Raw genomic sequence first — 15,870 nt, forward strand, 5'->3', positions numbered from 1 at the left:
GTTAGCGTTGGTTGAGTGATGGAGGCCAATTTGATTGATTGCATTTGTAGAAAACTATAAATGCGGTTATACCAAGCAAATTGATAGCAGCACTGTAATTGTATCTTTCGACTGTCATTTGTTGCACGTGCTACAAAAATCATTCTGTGCAATGGAAGATTTACCAACGTTACACCGGTCTGATACAGTTTTGCCTATACATGCGTGAGACTGAGACACCTGTTTATTTTGTTTTAAGTGCGTGCAGGGTGTGAGAGGGGAATCGATGTGCTTTGATTCCAGCTTGGTAGTTGTAGTCTGTGAAATTAAAAACCATGTGTGTGTGAAGTATCCAAACAATGACACCTTCATTTCATTATGGCTGCTTTAGCAACACACCTTAAGCTACTGTGTAGTGGGTCCCATTTAGAAGTGGCTACTTCATTCGCGCTTTCCTTGACTCATGGAGCTGTGTGAATTTTATTACAACTTTTCGCCACGATATGGCAGTTTAAGTCCGCTTGATACTGTAAGGCGTAAGCCATTGGTTTCCAAAAGAGATTTTATTTGTGTCGCCAGCATAGCCTATTGACAATTTATGTTTTAAATAGGCCTACTACCTTCTAGCCTACCTGTAGCTTAGGGAAGCTAACAGCTTTCTATTAGGATCTAGTTTGTTAGTTACAGTTTTGTCATAACTCCCTGATGCATTTTTGCATTTAGAATAGCCAGAGCATGTATATCTCAATCGGAAAATTAAACAATATCGGGTGCCTATGGACTAGGCTGGGTGAACCCAGCCTGATCTGCCCGCTATTTATTTTTTGATTTCTTAAAAGATTGAGCTTGGTCTGGTGAAAGCCAGACTAGCCATGGACCTCAGTTACACAATGCAAGGGAACATGAATCAGCCTATATTTGCACGAACAATAACGGACAACAGCTCTTCAACTTTGGCCCGTTAAAATGTGAATGAACAGTAGCGACGCATTTCATCAAGGCCCATTTGGACATGTCAGTTATTTGCACCAGTGGTTAGATGTAAAACAGCATTTCGTTTCAGACTACTGTTACTTAATTTGTGCATTAACAATAACGTTTCAGACTACTGTTACTTAATTTGTGCATTGACAATAAAGTATTACATGAACTAAAGATGACTAAAATCTTATGTAGAAGAAGAAACATTCACAAAAAATCCATCCATCCAAAAATGACCTTTTGTTTTTGATAGCTGTTGAAAACGGCATGGAACTGACAGAGATGTTTTTGTTTATGAATAAATAAATAAATAAATAACATTATGCTGATACTTTTTGCTTTTCCCAAATACAATGTAGCCTACAGGTGTAAGTGACCTTTCATCAATCCAGTTGCAATGGATGAACTGTGATGAACTGCCCTACTTGTGATTGTTTAGAGATTTTAAAGGTTTTATAACAATGCTACATCTTCTTTGGCTATTTTACAATCTATTCACCTTTTCAGCACCAGTAGGCTACTTTCTGTGCAGCCGCACACACACACTCAGGCATGCCAAACAAGCATACACAAAAGTTTCAAGAGTGGGAGATGGAGTAAAATATGGAGACAAATTGAAGTGTGATTTATTTTCGCGGAACGGATGTACAGGACTGAGCGGCGGTCATATTTTGTACCGCTATGCGGTACATCTAGTTATGCAAGTGTTTATAATGCAATTTTAACTTTTGGTGCTTGTCAAACACCACAGAGAAACTCAACCAAAGGCCATTCATTTTTGAGAGCTTTGCGTAGTCAAGTTGCATGTACAATACCACATCTTCTATTTTCAGCTTGTTGGTTACACATATGCACACACCCTCTGATATTCAGGCCTCTATGGTTATACATGGGCGTATACATTGTAGTGCACCACTGAAGTTAAACTACTGACTTAGTTGACCTAATTTGCATTTTTCATATTGCCCCTTTTTAAATTATGTTTTGTGTCTGTTTAGAGGTTGCCAGTTCGTGTCCTAGATTCCAACCTCCATACCATAGATGGTGGTCTGTAGGGTTGAGAGGCTCTGTTAAAAAGGATATGACATCACAGGTCTGTTTTAAAATAGTCATGCAGCATGTATTAACTACTGTAGGGCTTGAGGCCTGAAAATAGTGGCACATACTGTACCAAAGGACAACATGCAGATTGAACAGGCTTCTCTCTCTGTATGTCTTACAATTTTATAGGTCAATGATTCAAGTATAGACAAATAACATATTACAGCAAACATAGAAAGGTACCTCAAACATAAAACTTTTTGAACTATATGAAAGTCACATGTGTGTGTACACACTGTTATGATGTATTATAAAAGTAGACATACACACACACACACACACACACTATATATATATATATATATATATATATATATATATATATATATATATATATATATTCGACAGAATTCTTCCAAATGGGCACACTTAAACAGTTTACTTAAAGCCTGACAAAGATGACAAATCTAACTAGCACTAAATTTAATGCGTAGTCAAGTTGCATGGCGCATATTGCAAGTTACATTATCACATCCTTCATTTCAGCTTGTTGGTTGTTGGTTACACACATGCACACACCCTCACTTTAACATTCAGACAATAGAAAGATTACTGTGTGGTAACCTCTTGGTGTAGAAGCATAATCCTGATCTCAAATGAAAGGTAACACTCTGTTGTTTCTTGTAGAATATTTGGAATGTATGTCAGGGATTCTGATATAGAATGACTACACAAAATATGGAATAATTACACAAAAGTCTCTATTTTCGCATTTTCTTTTTTGGTTCAATTAATGTGTATAAGATGGGACATCTACATCAACAATTTTATAGGTCACAAAAGGAATGATTCAAGTATAGATACAGCCAAATAACATATGACAGCAAACATAGAAAGGTACCTTAAATATAACTTTTTGAACTATATGAAAGGAGTCACATGTGTGTGAATACACTGTTGATGTATTATAAAAGTAGACATACACATACAGTATATAGAATTCTTCCAAATGGGCACACTTAAACAGTTTACTTAAAGCCTGACAAAGATGACAAATTGTAACTAACACTAAATTTAATTTGGCAATGTAGCCTTACTTTAATGTGGAAGTGTATGTCAACAGTGTACTTTTGTAGAGAGTAGGCCTACATTTTTAGAACATTCTGAGAAATTGCGTCACACTCGGCACAGCAGATTCTCTGACAGATTCTGCAACACCTCCCCAGCCACCCATCTGACAGGAAGCAGAAGGGACATAAATGTATAACCTGTGTGATTGATGATATCTTTCAATTACAAGGGAACACTATATATATATTCAGGCTTTTTACCCTTTCTTAGATGAGTCAGTAAAGTAAATAACTTTGCAAAAGAACACTGTATTTACATCAAATTGACTTATTTACATTCCACATACATACATACAGTATGCATTCTTCTCCACACCCATTGTTTTCTGCTGAATAGCTCACAAACTCTTCACTCACTACATGACAAACCATATCAAAAGACATACCAAAACCCAACAGAATCTTACAGAACTTTCTGAAGGCTACATTGGCGTAGAACAGGGTTCTAACAACATTAGCAATAATATCATGCAGGGGGGGGGGGGGGGGGGGGTGCCATTTAAAGTCCCAAAAGGTTTTCCTCCTTATTCAAATGTCTCTGTCTCTTAGCATAATATTATACTCAGTAAATGAACAAAAAAAGGTCAGCATTAGACTGCACATGATGATGGCTATTCAAGTGGGGTGGAGAGTTAGGAATTATCATTGTGAGTTCACTTGTGCCCTCTACTGGAGAATACACAGTATTAACTACACAATGTGTGCACACAGATTACATTCCCAGACATTTTTTGTTATGGGTGGTGGAGGTGTAAATAGTTTTTAGACAATGGGGCTACCAAAAAGAAACGGTTGTGGTGTAAACACAAATTGTATTCACCATAGGCATCATTACAAAACAGATATTTATTGTAATGGGTTGTGGAGGTATAGATAGTGGTCAGGTAGCGGGGCTTACGAAAGGAAAACCGGTGTGGTGGTAAAGGTTGTGAGTTCAAGATTACCACCATTGTGCCTCTGAGCAAGGCACTTGCTGCTGCTGCTGCTGCTTCACTCCACAAGCGGATATGGATTACATGGTGATGAAGGGTTACCTGGACACAAAGCACAGAGATAGAGAGGATTACATGGTGATGAAGGGTTACCTGGACACAAGGCACAGAGATAAAGAGTTGTATGGTGTTTATGTGTTATAGGTATCATAGACACAAGTTCATTAATGAATATCAATTACACTAACAGAATATATCATTCATGTAACTAAATATGATTAAAGTGACTAAGTTATTAAAATATCCCATGGGCTATAGGTGTTTCCATCTTGAGTGTTACACACCCATTTTGCGGAGTGAAAGTTTAGCATACACTGTATCCAATACTGACAACTAAGATATTAGTGAGAACTGGTACTGAGATGATCAGAGAAGTTGATTTTCTGTTGAAATCTTACCTGGTAATAATAATGGTGATAATGGTTTAGGTGATGATGATGATGGTGGTGATGATGATAATGTTGGTGGTTTAAGTGGTGATGATGATGGTGATGGTTTAGGTGGTGGTGGTGATGATGATGATGATGATGATTATGATGGTAATGATGCTGTTGGTGGTTTAGGTGATGATGGTGATGATGGTGATGATGATGGCATAGATGATGATGTTGGTGGTGGTGGTGGTGATTATGATGATGGTGATGATTATGATGATGGAAGTGATAAAAAGGGAGAGGATGAAAAGTATGACCTTTTACATTCAATTTGTATTCTAATTATCCTATCTGTGTCAATGAGAAACCTGCTTCATATTCTAGAAGCCTATCTGAAATCCACTATCTGGATTTAGGAAGTACATATTACAACATATTACAGTACATGAAGTTGTTTCAGTTTAAATTAAACCTTCTTATTACATTTAAATACTAATTCAGTATGTGTTTTACAACATCAATTTTGTAGTAGTCTTTCAAATTGCATCAAACAAAGCAAAAAAGAAGTAAATATATCTGAACATGTATAAATACCTTTCCCATATCTGTCCCTGACAGTGACTGTCTCATATACATCTTCAGTAACTTTGAGCAACAGAGGGACAGCCAGAAATAGAGAGGGAGGGAGAGGGAGGATTGATTATACACATTTTTCCTTATATATTCTTATCAATGCCATTCACACTGGAATCATAACCTACTCACCCCTCTGCAGAGGCACATAGAGAGATTGGTCCCCTTCACTCCCACCAGGCTGGCTTTGGGCTTGGCCTACGTTCTGGTAGATGGTTTGCTGGGGTTGGGCACTAGAGGGAGACAAGGTGCTTTAAGGGCAATTCCACGGAAAATGGATTTTTGTCACATCCATAACGCCAGTAAAATGCCTTGGCATTTGTATGATGTGAATGATAACATTCATTTTTTGTGCATTTTTTCTCGTGTTCATTCTTCAGCCAAAAATAGCAAATGCTCAAATTTCATGTAATCATTCACATCATACTATACTATACTTATACTTATACTTATACATCATACCATACCATCACATTTTATTGGCGTTATGGATGTTACAAAAAACTTAATTTTCCATGGAATTGCCCTTAAGGTAACATTTCAATCTCTAATTCAAAGTACAATTACCTGTATGCCATAATATGAACATGCTTAGAAAAAAAACTTACAGATCTGATTGGCGAAGACACAAAACTGAAAGGAGACGTGTGAATATATTTTAGTCAACTGCTTAACAGAGTATCTGTTGACCTGATCTACACATTCATGATGTTATTCATTGAAACAAGTTGTTAGTTAGCCTGCTTTCAGAATCACTTACAACTTATATTTTTAGGGGTCACAAATTGTCCTGTCAGTCATTTCAATATGATCTACATTTGTGTGGTTTGTATTGCAATAAATCCTTATCATACCTCTGTGTTTTATGAAACGATGCAGAACGACCACAAGGATGAAGAGAAAAGAGATCCCTGTTCCCAACGCTATTCCAACTGCAAGCTGATTAGAACTGTTAGCTAGAACAACAGCAACACAACAGTGGAAAAATGATCTTACTCATACTCTAGTTTACACATCAGGTTAATAGAGTTAAATCTAATGAAAGGTTACAGATGTGCTTTATATTTACATTTATTAATTTAGCAGACACTTTTTTATATACAAAGCAATATTATTGTACGGATAATGGGTTATTGCAGAATACCGGTCCCTGATGAAATGGGGAAAATAAATCAAATTGGTGTCTGACAGTATAATTTGTGCTTCCATCCACATTGATTACAAACAACAACTGAAAGAATATGAGTTGACTCACCCTTCTTGTCAACATAAACTGAGTTACTGAGCTGTGATGATGTGGGTCTCTCTCCTCTCACCCCCTGACACCAGTATGTACCCTCATCAGAGTCAGTAGCTCTGGTGATGGTGAAGTTGTTCCCCTCAATCACAACATTCTCCTCGTTGTCCTTGTACCACTTATATGTCCAGTTATTGTGAGACTCTATCACACACTTCAGAGTGACTATCCCCCCATTGGACAAGGGACTCTGTGGCTCTGTTGTTAGGTTAGCTTTAGGTAGAGCTGTGGAAACAAACATGGACACATAGAAGAATTGCTTTTGCTGTTCTTCATTGAATATCTATGAGACTTGAATATGATTTGAGCCATTTATGAGGTTAAATATATGGGCTGCTCTGCTTTCAACAAGGGACACTAACTTTAAATATTGTAAAATCCATGACATGATTTGCCAGGCTCTGGTCAAATCAGCATGGAATGACCAGGCCTTAATTGACTTACGTATCATATGAAGATGAGCTTCTTTACTGGCTCGTGATGATGTGGGCCTGTCTCTCTTCTCTCCCTGACACCAGTAAGTACCAGCATCGGTCTCAACAACGTGTTTAAAGGTTGTGCTGGTGTTAGATGTAGCGACGGGTTCAAGGTGGTGATTTTTAAACCATTTATATTTCCATTCATTTGAGGACTTAACCTCACACTTAAAAGTGACTTTTTCTCCAGGAAACACAGGACTTGGGGCATCTATTGTTATTTTAGGTGTAGGCAGGGCTGTGGGAATAAGCATGTTGGTTATAAAAAGAGGCATTTGATGTGCATGTCATGGATGTGGAGTTTAAGACATGAAGACAGTTTAATGTCTTAACCGTTAGGGTAGCTGTAGGATTGGATGAGGAATCAAGAAGGACAAGCTTTAAGATTTTTGTTTATCAATAAAATGACTAGAGCACCGGGATACAGGAAATTGATTTGACAAGAGACAGATTTAAAGCAGCTATATGTGTAATTCAGTAGAATTCAAGTTGTCTTGAAAACAGCCACACAGCACTCTTTAGTTGGTTTGCATTGCATTTACTACAACAGCCACATGTTACAACATGGTTTTACAGAAGAGCCAGGCCATCACCAGCTGATCTGCATGCTAACTTCAGTGGGCATCACATCAACAACACAGAGAACAGGTATTGTTTCATCACATTCTGTTGCTACTTCTAGGTCATTTGTGGATGTTTGAACTTCATACGGGATATGCCATTTTCTAGGCTTTTCCCCCAGACATTGCACTGTGCCTACTTCAAAGGGCCCTGTTCCCACCTATTTTAGCCTACCATCAAATGCTTGACTTATGTAGAACGCTGACTTAGTTTGTTATGAAACAATCTAAATAACTGTGTGAAGTACCCCTTACGAAAATGAACCATGGATTAACCATTGTTTTTACTGGGTTTTTTGGGTAACCATGATAACCATGGTTATCACTATAGTTGATAAAAACAAACATCATGCCCCATGTGAGGATCAAACTCACAAACATCTGGTTATGAGACTGACGCGGTACCTACTGCGCAAACGAGGCTTGAGCCGCAGATGTCAGTACGGAGAGCTCATGTTTTATCACTATAGTTTTACCATGGTTTCACAGCAATTAAACCCTAGCATTACCATGGTCATTAATCATAAGCCTTTTATTGTCAGTATGCATTTTGGGGAGTCTCCAGTCTCTTTAGCAAAACACATGGCATACCTTTACAAATCATTGTGTAAACTACTAATCTCTTCCTTTATATTGATCTACTTTACACACAGCCTCACAATACCTGGTGCTAGGGCTCAGTTGTGTTTCTCAAGTGACTCAAGTGACTTGAGGGCTGAAATGTGGTCAGTTCATATAGATATTTGTAACCCAGCAGAAAGTAAAAACTATCCTAGCCTCTGTAGCTCTATTTCAGTCACTTACGAAAATTAACCATGGTTTATCACTATAGTTGATAAAAAAAGCATCATGCCCCGTGTGAGGTTCAAATTCACGACCTTCTCAATTAGCAATTATCTGACCCCTTGGTGATGTCACAAAGTTGGGCACTCAATGCTTACTTGCATTATGTGTCTGCAGGGGCGCTGCTAGAGAATTTGGGCCCTATGACCGTCAGTAATTCTGGGCCCAACCAATAATATATAGTATTATCAGGGAGGGGGCTCTCTGGCCCCCTGTCAGTGCTGGCCTTTAAAATTGTACTAATCCTAAAATCGTACTAAATCATACTAATTACCAATTTTGACTCCATGTTAGTTGTGCCAACTTCAGTCCTCCTCACTCACAATACTTAGTCCTTAGATTAGTTGATAGTTAGCATTTGATGATTTAACTGAATATTTGAGTTTTTCACTGTCAAGTTAACAGGCGTTTTTTTTTTTTTTACAGTGAGACGTAAAAACTAAAGGCATGGCTAGTGCACAATCATTCATTTAATGGCTTGATTTTGCACTGGGTGCAAAAAGGGTTGTTTCTTAGGCCCTGTTTAGATGACAACGAAAACGATGCAACTGGTGATGTTGTTCTGCATTTGACAGTGTCATTTAGACGCAAACGGAGTTTTAAAAACTCCGGGCTGATCGTTTTTTTGGTATTTTCGGGATTCTGATTGGCTAACTTGGGATTGAGTTTCTCCTTACACTGCCACCGACAGGTTTGGCATGCTCTTGAAGGCATATACCCGGGTTAGTGTAAAGGAAAACTTTTCTGAAAAATGACAGGTGTGCACAATGTTATTTTTGATTTCGGAGAGGGTGAAATGTTTTGAATTATTATTTCCATTATTTGAAGTCATAGGCAAAGTGAAACTAACTTCACCATGGTCTCATAGTCAATGACAAAACAGTTCTACGCAGTTAATTACTTTCACTATTGGCTGACAAAGGGTTACCACTGAAAACATAGCCTGAAAAAGCAACACTTATAATGTTTGAATGACTGAATAAAAATCCTAAGGATATTTATCCTGCAGAGGAGTTGCTTACAGTACATCTTGTGACAATGCGTCGTCAGCTGTGCTTTATATGCACCTTTCGCTATAGACAAGGTTTGTCTTGGTCAGTGGCGTAATGATTTTTAGAGGGTGTAAGATAACAAATTTTGGATCATGCACCAGACCACAACTTATGTCATTAATTTCCATACCACTGGGTGCAAGGTTTGATAACAGTGAAGCGCATGGCAAACAATTCCTAAATGTATTGAGTGTAAGATAAGAATAAGCCTTGCATCACACTTTGCACCATCTGAGCCAGGTGCACGAGAGGGCCCAAAGTGTTTCAAAACGTTTGACTGGTATTGTGTAACAGGAAGATACTGTCAAAGTAGTTTACTACAGTAACAGGAAAGTAATGGCAACTCTACTCCATAACCAAAAACCTTTTAAACCTAAGCACCTTTTAAATACAGCTTTGGAGCAACACATGGACATGGAAAACATACCTCTGAAAACAATAGGAATATCAGGACTGTAATAGTTTAGTAAATGTCCCCTTATTCCATAGCAACGGTAGAGACCACTTTCATTAGGAAGGGAGATAGTGATGGTGCTGTTAATCAAACCGTTTAATCTGCTACCATTCCTCCTCCAGTGATACTCCCAGCCTTCACCCTATGTGATGTTACACCTCAGGGTGACTCTGTCTCCACTGTAGAATGGCTGTTGAGGACTCTGGATGGTGATTATAGCCTGAGGTATTTCTGTGAAACATGTAAGATAATGGGCTCTATCGTGCACACTAGCGCAATTGACTTCGTATACTCGCGCATTTGTCTTTCCTATTTTGCAGTCAGCGCATATTGGAATTTTCCCTCCACAGGTACATGTGCGCCCACGGGGCCGTTTCAGCGAAAAGAGGGGTCGTGTTCCGGCGCAAACGGTCCCTGTTGATATTTTGCAGTTTCAGAAAACAATTCCGCCACAGACCAGGAACCTCATGGTCTAAAGTCAGTGGCGCAAATTCAGATGCTATTTTAAGGGCACATGCATGGCAACAGGCCTGCAGAAATGAATGCTATGCACACCGATCTACAGACACCCTGTGCACAAATGGAAACATTCAAAGCCTTGATAGTATTTGTCAATTTCTCGGTTTTGTTCGTGCATTGGTCAACTAAAAATTTAGTAGCCTATATAGTACATCTATGCAATATCTTTACAACAACAACGCCTAATTACAACCTATTCATTTGGACAACTTTATACAGCCCTATAAAGGCTAAAGTTACCTTTAGTTTTGTTCCAATTTACCGTTGTGTATGGCTTTAAACATTGTGTGCGCTTTAACATCAGCCTATAAGCATTATTCCAGCTGCGCTAAGGTTTTGACAAGCACCACAATTTTGCCTACCTTGTTGTAGCCCATCTGAAATAACTCCAAACTTTGCTTTGTTCCCAGGCCCGTCACTAGAAGGCAAGCAAACCAAGCAATTGATTGGGGCCCCGAGCTGGCCAGGGGCCCCAAGACAACGACTGGTTAAGAATAAAATGCAACGACAAACTATGAGCGCTCCTTTGATAGTCAATGCAGTAAAGTGCAACGACACTGTTACCGGCAATACCGGGATCCCCCTCAAGGGGGCCCCTCTCAGTAGTCGCTGACAGCAGCCAGCCAGCCAGGTTTGTGGTCTCTGCTGCTGCCGCGAAAATATAAAACCTCAGCAGTCATATGAAGCGGAATTATGTGTCCGGAAGCCAGAAGAAAAAGGAAGAGGATGACAATAAAAAACAAGATAGTGGTCGCAGCAGGAAGGCTAGCCTAGCAAAAAATGTTTATGTTAACTACCTGCCTGACGGCCCATGCTGCTTGTAACAAACTAGTTAACGCAACTTTTTTATCCCGAACGGACGGAATATGGTTACATACTGTAATATGTTTATTAACGGGATAAGGAAGACGCAGATATTTTCCAGAATCACTGTTTATCGTATTTAATGACATAACATTGCTATAGCTTTGTAATAGGTTTTGATGAAAGTGGCATAGCTTCTCTGCTAACTATTCGACCGTGATAATCTATTTACCAAATGGGGGTTAGGAAAACCCCACGATAAATTACGTGCGTCAAAGCAGACTGGAACATTCATGTCTAGTAGTATTCATGCACGCCAGCTGTTTACTGTCTTTAAAGCACCAGGTGCGTCTGTCTATTTCTCAAACAGCAGAATGCTTAAATGCTATGTTAAGCTACAAGTAGGCCTAGGTCAATGTATAACATTAGCTTGGGATGTTTTTACAGTAAGCATTGGTAGTTGTGAAAGCAGCTGCATCCCTTCTAAATATCAAAAAAACTTAAACTGTATGGCTATGCTGTGGTTCCTGTAGGATTTGCGTGCGGTGGGGGGGCCTCCATGTCCATTTTGCTTGGGGCCCCCAAATTCCTTGAAACGGCCCTGTTTGTTCCCTCCATCCTTTCGTTGTTTTCAAAAAACGTTTTATATCCATGATGGCCTTGAAGTCTTGAGTTTGTGAATTCGCTTAAATAAGCTTATTATGTGCTGTTAACCAGCAACCATAAAAGAAAGCAGCAAGTAGCCTTGGCTACAATTTCTGTAGTTGCTGCGTCCATTCATGTTATTCTCTCTCCTGCTCAAACAGAAGTTGTGCGTGCATTAAGTTGATGATAACGTGTTTACAAACTCTACTTTACATAAAATATTGTAAATAGCCTATTGTCATGCAGTTAATGGGATACTGTGCAGAGTTGGAAAGGTCAACTTAGAAACTGTTTCTGTTGCCTGATGGTAAGGTACAGCCGTAGCTTACACCTGCAGGAGCGCTTGCTTGGGCGCCTGTGTTGTGCAATGCACTTTGCTCCTCTCATCTATCCGACGCAGTTCCCATTTCTCCAAACCATACATAATTACAAGGACAAATATTGCTACACGAGGGAAATCAGTGTGGTGTCCGATGTGAAAAAATAGGTATAAATCCAGGGTACACAATTCTATGAATCACGGATGTGTTGATGACATAAATTAGGAAATATTAGAGGACTTAATGAGACGTGATGTTGAACTGCATGCCAAATGCCCCAGCAGCAGCACGGGAGAGGAGAGCTTATCTGACAGATCTGCATTGTCTATACTCTATAGTGAGGTAGATTACATTGCAAAAATATCACCATGCATTCATAACCTCGTGATTCAGTGAGAGTGATCCCAAAACATCGGAAAGTGACATTTCTGTATTACATTTTGTCAAGAGGAAAAATCAGTAGCAAACTGTTCCCAACTGACAAGGCTCTGTGAACCGTTACTGGCTGCGCCTGTCAATTCCGCCATCATAATAGCAATCCGCTATGGAACAAGCGTGCCTGTTGTTAAAGGGAATGTGAGATGACGCTCTGATTGGTTTATTACACGTTGCGCCCAAACCACAACCATGATTAATGTAGCTACTTCAGACCACCCCATTTTAGATTTGCGTCGGGCGCAACAGTCATGATCCCGCCGGTAAAATAGAAACAGCGCCCAAGATCTGCCCACAAAGCGATTTGCGCAAAGTCAATTGCGCTAAAGTGCAAGATATAGCCCAATGTGTTTATCTCCCTTTACTTGAACATGCAGGCTGTCAAAATGTAAATCAGGTTTCTAGGCCAAGTATACTTGTGTATACAAGGAATTTGGTCTCTGCATTTATCCCATCCGTGAATTAGTGAACACACAGTGAGGTGAAGCACACACTAACCCAGAGCAGTGGGCTGCCTTGCTACAGTGGCGCTCGGGTAGCAGTGAGGGGTTAGGTGCCTTGCTCAAGGGCACTGCAGCCATGGATGTGAGCATGGGAGAGCAGTGCTCAACCACATCCCTGCCCATATTTTTCCTATTGGTCGGGGATCGAACCGGCAACCCTTTGGTTCCAACCCTGAAGCCCTAACCAGTAGGCCAACGCTGCCACTATTTGAAGAGCTCATTAAAAAACTAGCTAGAAATAATACCTTAAAAATGAATTAGGTATGTTTGGCACATGCTTTATGGCTGACAAAGAAATATATTTGCACATTGGAGAGTCACCCATTACAGGAATTTTGATAGGTTCACTTTCAAGCAGAAACCTGTGACCCGTGACTGATGCTGTACATTTATAGTTCATAACAACTAGCTACAAATAATACTTTAAAATGGATACAATTGGCCATGTTTGAGACATGCTCTATGGCTGACACACTGGAAACTCACCCATTACAACCATTTTGAAAGGTTCACTTTCAAAATAAACCTCTGGACTCTGTGCTGTACATTTATAAACACTGTCGTATAATGGGTAATCCGTCTGGTTGAGTGAAATTACACTCTTTCCTGTGTCTTCCAGTAGAGAATCACCTCTGTACCAGCGGTACCACCACTGACCATTGTTTGGTTCTCCCTGTATGTCACACCGAAGGTTGATATTCTCTCCACAGAAAATAGGCAACAGGTTTGGCTCCATAACCACTACTGCCTTGAGACTTTCTGAAAAACAGGCATATTCATGATGAGCAATATTTAAGGACACCTTTCCATACAAACAGCCTGTGATGTGAGATTTGTGTTCTTTTACCTGCTGTGTAACATGAATAACATTGGGATCCCAAAACTGAAACACAGACAGAATCAGTGAATAATTTTGGCAGCATTATAAATTATATGTGTCGATTAATTTTGTTGTGTAATCTAAGCCATCAAACCATCCTCTCTAAAATTGTCAGTTATGTTTAATCTTAACGGACAGTGTTCCTACATTGGCACCCCCCCCCCCCAACATTCAAAATCAATTGTATGCACCATATTGCTACTGTATGTACATGTAGCATGATAATATTATACACCATTTGAAAGCTTGAACTCTTGGGAATCCAAAAATAACTATATGTCTGTTTCTATTTAATGGACATGCAACATGCGCAAATACTACTAAGTTATGCAACAACCTATCTATAATGACAACTGTAGACTTATTAGGGGATAGGAATTAAAACGGAATGTGAAACCTATAGCCTACACAGTGCCAATATTTGGTTACACGATTGTTGATGACATTTCAGATTTTGAAGAGCTTTCCACAAAACCTGTGATAAATGGGGTCGGCTTCACACATTTGCCCATGCCTTAACATTTGCTGAGTGTTTTCCCTTCATATCTCCGATAGTTTTCATTTTAAAAGAAATACATATGGGGCAGGATCATGCATGTGAATAGATAGGCTGACTAATAAGCGCGAATATAAGCTATTTCCCTTAGTGTGATTGACTGCATGGCTACTTTGACTTTCTTCGAGTAAGCATTCACATTATTGTCACACTTGTGTGCAAATATAGGGATATGATCCAGAAATTGTAATGTTGTGGCGAGGTGGCCTGGATCAACTTTGTTTATTCCATTCAGGTGCACAATGCGTGGTAGGCTACTTGGACACGATTGATTTAATGATTTTTTTAATTAATGCAGTTATGTTGTAATGGTCCAAATGCATTCAAAACCCAGTGTAACGGTGCGGTAGCCCGTTACCAGTGTTACACCACATCAGGCTATAAGCTATCGCTACAAACACACCGACACCGTTTCTCACACAGGCCTTTATTTTGTTTGTACCGCACGAACGTGAGCATGCAGCTGGCAGTCACGGAAGCAACAACATCTGCAACACAAACACAAAAGCACCTTCGTCAATAAACTACGTAAACTTCAGGAGTGGCCAACTGAAGGTTTAGTACTATGGACAATAAACTTATAAACTTGGCGAACAATAAACGAACTAGCATAAAACAAAGAGCAGGGCTTACCGCTTACGTTGGTCTGTTTACTTCCTGGTTTGCGTTCATCAGAAGACCCGACGGTAGCTCTCAAGAGACAATTATAGTTTTGCGGAGTGAACATCATAGGCGTGAATGGGGCATTGTTGTGTGGGAAGAGGGGTGTTTGTGTAGTTAACAGGATATGTATGTTTATTGTGTTTGTAAAGGTGGTGGTGTTAATGTCTAGTAACCGGATAATGTATTATATTTCATTAGAGTATTTATATATATTTTTGTATTGGTTCTAGGCTGTTAGACAATGATTGATTTTGGGACAGTGATTTGGTTCTGGCCAGGGGCTAGAAGACCTGTGGCAGACCAGACAGCAGGTAGAGTGGGTTAAGGTGATGAAGAGCACATGTGTATGACCAGAGAAAAGAGATTTTCCACATTTAGCTATATGTAAAGTGCTATATTATTGAAGCCATTTTGCTTGGAAAAAGTTTAGTTTCAAGTATAAATTAGTTTGATTGATTATTTTGTTTTGGAGTTTTTTTTTCTTCTTTTTTCTCTTTTTCCTCTGAGATGACCATACCCCTGTTTGGGAAGGGAAATAAACAGCTTTTGGAACCTCAGCATCGCCTCGCTGCTCTGTTTTTCTAGGCCGTAAGGCCAGCCAGGCAACATTTGGTGTCAGAAGTGCTTGGGACGCCTTCAGAGAGAGCAGCTGAGAAGATGCCACCCAAGAACA

General features: G+C 39.5%; 1 protein-coding gene across 5 annotated transcripts; it reads right to left on the bottom strand.

Moving 5' to 3' along the window:
• Positions 1 to 2,412: 2,412 nt before the first annotated feature.
• Positions 2,413 to 15,273, bottom strand: LOC121689442 (low affinity immunoglobulin gamma Fc region receptor II-like). Of its 5 annotated transcripts, none has more exons than XM_042069279.1 (10): positions 15,168 to 15,273; positions 13,946 to 13,981; positions 13,585 to 13,857; positions 6,872 to 7,141; positions 6,386 to 6,652; positions 5,985 to 6,086; positions 5,739 to 5,763; positions 5,263 to 5,363; positions 5,092 to 5,142; positions 2,413 to 4,165 (listed from the first exon to the last, which is right to left on the bottom strand). In XM_042069279.1, the coding sequence occupies exons 1-10, from the start codon at positions 15,262 to 15,264 to the stop codon at positions 4,122 to 4,124; spliced, it is 1,266 nt and encodes a 421-aa protein (XP_041925213.1). In that variant the 5' UTR covers positions 15,265 to 15,273; the 3' UTR covers positions 2,413 to 4,121. The 5 variants fall into 5 exon arrangements, with proteins under 5 accessions (XP_041925213.1, XP_041925216.1, XP_041925217.1 ...); XM_042069280.1 differs by lacking the exon at positions 2,413 to 4,165 and adding an exon at positions 4,617 to 4,671; XM_042069282.1 differs by lacking the exon at positions 6,872 to 7,141.
• Positions 15,274 to 15,870: the final 597 nt, after the last annotated feature.

Source organism: Alosa sapidissima, chromosome 18 (assembly GCF_018492685.1).
Source record: "Alosa sapidissima isolate fAloSap1 chromosome 18, fAloSap1.pri, whole genome shotgun sequence".
NCBI lineage: Eukaryota > Metazoa > Chordata > Actinopteri > Clupeiformes > Clupeidae > Alosa > Alosa sapidissima.